Source organism: Lactuca saligna, chromosome 9, assembly GCF_052625555.1.
Source record: "Lactuca saligna cultivar CGN05327 chromosome 9, ASM5262555v1, whole genome shotgun sequence".
Taxonomy (NCBI): Eukaryota; Viridiplantae; Streptophyta; class Magnoliopsida; order Asterales; family Asteraceae; genus Lactuca; species Lactuca saligna.
Window position 1 is genome coordinate 14,819,775 of NC_136425.1, and position 5,249 is coordinate 14,825,023.

The following is a 5,249-nucleotide window of genomic DNA, read 5'->3' on the forward strand; positions in this document are numbered from 1 at the left end:
ATTAATCAACAATCTAACTCATTTCATGATTGGAATATTGTGTGTGTCTGCACGATTAGCCTTTGTTGGTCTGATTACTCGTTCGTCTACTGATACGTGAGGATTAATGGATTGTATTTTGAAATTTTAATGGGTCTTAAATAATATTTACTATATTATTTTATATATAATTTATAATTTATATATATTAAAATATAAAGTTAGTTGTTCGGTTAATAATGGTTCGGTTAAACTATAAAACAATAACCGAACCGTTAGTTATCGGTTAAAAAAAATTAGAAACCGAACCAACGGTTTTTAAAATGGTTCGGTTATATTATGGTTCGGTTATATCGGTTAATTTGGTTATGGTTTGGTTTTTCGGTTATTATGCTCATCCCTACCACATAGTATGGTTGGGTTGAGGTTATACTGCTTTGTGAGGTAGCCAACAAGCATGGGAGCAAGTCAGACATGAGTTGTGGGCCTGAAGGGCAAGTCAAACTTATGTTATGGGCTCGAGAGCAAGCCAGATATGAGTTGTGGGCCTGAAAGGTAATCCAGATTCATATTGTCGGCTTAGGGGTAATCCAGTTTGTTAGTTGTGGACTCAGTATATGCTAGTATATGTTTGTGTGCTGGTACTTTGGGGGAACTTATTAAGATTTAGCTTACAGTTTCAGTTTATTATTTTAGGTATTTTCGATGGTCATGACAAGGCAAAGACGTGATCGTGCACATCCTTTGGTTTTATGTTGTTTGGATTTTTGGATACTCTGATTACTAAATTACACTTTTGAAACAATGGTTTATTAAACATTTATGGTTATGGGTTGTTTTGAAAAGTTAAAATTTATTGTGATTTTTGGGATGTTACACCTTCTTTTCACGATTTCAAAAAAATCGGAACTCTGTTCTTTCCCTTCTTGTTTTGATTTCCTTTGTCTGACATAGAACTGGGAAGTTAATCAAGTTATTTGATTTAATTTTGGAATTTGACATGATTGTGATTCCTTGTATGTTCTAGTGTTTTTGAATTTTTTTTATGAAGTTGTGAAATCGCTACTACGAGAAACCGAACAAAGAAAGCATGTCTTGTTTCTTGCTAAATCAATAGAACAAAAAACATGTTCTGGTTTCAATGGTATTTTGCTGTTTTGCTGATAATATATGTCATTTTGTTGGTTTGCTATCAATGAAATATGTATACCGTTTTTTTGTTTTTCAAGAAATTGTCTCAACTTAGTTTAACAATACTTAATCGTAGACAAAGGCAAACTTCATCGATTTTAACATGATGGAACGTTGTTTTACACATTGTTGTAGTCTTTTTGTTAATAATATTAAAAAAGAAAGTAAAATTAAGCAAAATAGACAAAAAGAGCAATTTTGTCATTGTGTATGGATCTTAATTCCTATTCCTGCAAACCAAATAGAATCTGTAATTAATTCCAACTTCATTTCGTGCCAACCAAACAGAATATAAAATTTGATTCAAATTCCTAACATATTCATTTTGCAATTCCAAATGCAATTCCTTCATCAACATTCTATAAACCAAACAAACCAAACATGCTCTTAATATATAAAACGCATAAAGTTTTGTTATATGATATACCACGACCAAAATTAACTATTTATACATTTTTTTTGTTTATATGTTTTGGCTTCTCCCTAACTCTAATGTTTACGTTATGCAATTACACTTAACCCTTAAACACTTGGATTGAAAGAGATCCTGTCAATATCGAATATGACTGAGCTGCTAAAAAGTATGTTGTTGTTTGTTGCCTTTAACATTTGGTGACATATAGGCGCCACATAGGATTTTACAATTCTTATCATTTTTTGTCTATGAGTAGGATGTGATGTCATCAATGCATCCAACTTTTTTTTAATTTAAAAAAAAAAATGTAATTGAGAGAGAGACCCAATTCTCGCCGTTGGCACAATGCCGCCGACAACATATGGTATCAAGGGGTGTTGTTTGCTGCCTACAATCTTTGTCAATTAGGATGTTGATGGCATTTGGTACTCCTACTCTGTTGAGTCCAAAAAATGTTTGTGTAGTCTTACATGGTGGCAAAAAGTATAAGTTGACAAGACTTCTAAGAAAGAAATGATTGGATTAGCTTATAATCATTTCAAATTTAAAAGTCATAAGATATTTTCTGAAAGTATTGACTTTTTAAAAGGAGTAAAAAATTCGTTTTTAAAAACACTTTTCATCCTTATTGAATGTCACATAATCGTTTTCAAATCTCACATCCAAATGGCCATGAACAAAGAACTTACATTATGTTCTTGGAATTGCGACGAGATGAAGGCCTCCATCAATGTGCAATGTAAACATCGTTTTATAAGTCACCCTTTTTGTTTCATCAAATAATTTGAACCGAAAGAACCGAATAAGAGCAATCGACATTATTTTCATTTGACGATAAGAGAAATCCCTCCCCAAACAAATTCTAGGACCAGCCTGCAAACACGACCAATTATTTAGATATTCCCACTATAAACTTATTATACTCATTTTCTAGTATATAACCTACAAAAACATCTACACTTACATGAAATGCAACGAATTTGAAAGGAGATTGTGGTTGGAAAATGCCATTATCATTTAGCCATCTTTCGGGCATGAAATCTTCGGCATCATCTCCCCAAATGTAAGACATTCTTCCCATGGCATACGATATATAGTACACACCATCCCCTTTTTCCAACTCATAACCATCGGGTAGAATGTCATCTGATTCTGCAACTCTTCCATCCTTGCATACAACCAAACATGATTAAGAAACTTTCCACTTTCATAATATCAAGTTAATTACTGTATTGCGGGTTTTTTTTTTGCTTTTTTTTATATGATACCGATACAAAGGCAGAGCTTGAACTTTTGATTTGAGGGGTACGAAAGTATAATATGTATCATGGAACCACAACCTTAATTTTATATTTTTAGGAAAGACTCTTCATGTTTGCCCTAAATAAGCATGTGATAATTTTTCTATCACGAGTATGATTTACTTTTTTATTAGCTTTATTTCCCTTCACAAAAGATCATTCATGACTTCCATTTTTAAGATTAAAAGGCAAAAAGTATTTCAAAATTCTAACTAAGATGTAATTACCACGGGCACTGCAGGGTATAGCCTCAAGGTTTCGGACAAAGCCGCATGGAGATAATGCATTTTCTCAAGTATTTCATCGTTAATCCGCTCCACAAAATCTTCAACATTATCCCCATTTTCTAATTGATACCCGATATGTTCTTCTATTTCTGATACAACTTTATCCTGTATTGCTGGATTCTTGCAAAGCATGTAGAAAAACCAAGAAAGTGTATTCGCACTAGAATCTTTTCCAGCTAGGATGAAATTTAGGATTATATCCATGAGATATCGATCATCCATGTCTGAGTCCTTCTCACTTTCGATCAAAAATCTTGAAAGTATGTCCTCCTTGTGATTCTTGGAAATCAACAACATGTTACGTAAAAAAAAAAAGTCAGCTTAATTGTATATCTAGTTCAAAGATCCCATAAGGTGTTCAAAAAAGAACAATCCTTATTCCTTACTAATTCATCAAATACAAGAGCAACAAGAATTTACATGGTGTTTCTGTGTTTGTAGTTGTTCTCGTCTTCTGCTTATCAGCTTGAGAACGAAATCATTGATCAATTTGATGTTCTTCTTAAGAGAAGCTTCACACCCGATATTAAGAAAACGCTTAAGTTTCCATAAGGGATCTACGTAACGCCAGTAAGTCAAAGCATTTGAATCATCAAACGCATCGATAAATGAGTTCCCTTCTTCATTAGATCCTTCTAGGCAATCCAGATCCACTCCGAACCCAACTTTGAAAATCGAATCCAAGCCACTTCTCATCAGCAAATTCTAAAAAAAAATATTCAATAATTCAAGAAACCAACTTCAGTTTTCTAAAGTTATATTCAAGAATCGGATTTTCTAGTTGACGTACGTGTATATCAAAGACTTCGTTGACCATGGCAAACTGAGAAACGATCCTGACTAGTTTTGCTGCGTTGGTTCTGAAAACGGCACAACTGAAGTCTCTTAAAACCCTAGTCGAGAACTCGAAACTTGCAAGCTTCCTCTGCTGCTTCCACTTAACGCCATCAACAGCGAAGATCCCATGGCCAAACAAGTCTGTAATTACGTCCTTATTATACTGGCCTTTCGTGTAGTTGTCGAAATTGGTTTTAAGTATGTATTCGATGTTTCTAACGTCGGTTGTGTATAACTCGCTTTGATCAGGGGCAAGAAGCCGGAAAGTATGGTGTTTCCGGGCAATATCAGCTAGGTAGTCATGGAGGGTGTTGAAGTAGAAGAGTTGACCAAATACAGTTCCGACGACCGGAGAGTATTTTGGGTTTCTGATTGACTTTCCGATGAAGATTTTGAGGATGAGAAGTGAACAGGCTATGGTGATTAGTATGAGACTAGTAGCTAAAAAGTTGAAGATGATATAGAAAAAATCCATAACTAAAGCATGGTTCATATATGTTGAATACTCATGAAGCTTTCGGAGGGAGGGAGGGGAGGGCTTCTAGAAATTAAAACGAGAGAGAGAGAGAGAGAGAGAGATAGAGAGAGAGAGAGAGAGAGAGAGAGAGAGAGAGAGAGAGCTTATATTTTATATGGAAAGACGATTAATTGAATACGTGAGTAATACAGTTTTAAATAAATGATGATGATATTATCAAAGAGATAGGTAAATGCACTTTAAAATGTCATTTGTTTTTTCGATGCAAACTAATCATCTTTCTTATTATAAAAGTACTCGAAAGAAATTATAAAATTTACAAGAACAAATGATTAATGATTATGGACAAAGTGTGGAAGTCCAAATGCAAAGGAATAAAAATTGACGTCATATATTTTGCATATAAAATTGCTCCTTACCGAAAAAAGTAGTGTTTTTGCATGTCGAGCTTTTCCTTACAAGTAAATAGACAAAATATAAAAATATAAATGAAACAAATGACTGGGCGTTTTTTGGTTAAAAAATGGATCAATTTTGTAAAATCACGGGTAGGATGATTTGTTTAAAACAAAAAAATAAATAAATACAATGGTTTGAAAAGTCGTCCACTAATTTTTTTTTCAGTAACAGTATTGCTGAGGAAATTACATTACTAAAAAAATGGAGGAGACAATGATGTTCTTATCGGTATCTACAAAGAAAAGAGCTGTGTTTAAAGATATATATTATTATGTAAACTAGGGTGAACGTGGGTCCGGACC

General features: G+C 33.6%; 1 protein-coding gene across 1 annotated transcript; it reads right to left on the bottom strand.

Moving 5' to 3' along the window:
- Nucleotides 1-2,136: 2,136 nt before the first annotated feature.
- On the bottom strand, nucleotides 2,137-4,571 carry LOC145018231 (cytochrome P450 704C1-like). The gene is made up of 5 exons (XM_078976131.1): nucleotides 3,964-4,571; nucleotides 3,594-3,878; nucleotides 3,114-3,452; nucleotides 2,550-2,753; nucleotides 2,137-2,458 (listed from the first exon to the last, which is right to left on the bottom strand). The coding sequence occupies exons 1-5, from the start codon at nucleotides 4,501-4,503 to the stop codon at nucleotides 2,276-2,278; spliced, it is 1,551 nt and encodes a 516-aa protein (XP_078832257.1). The 5' UTR covers nucleotides 4,504-4,571; the 3' UTR covers nucleotides 2,137-2,275.
- Nucleotides 4,572-5,249: the final 678 nt, after the last annotated feature.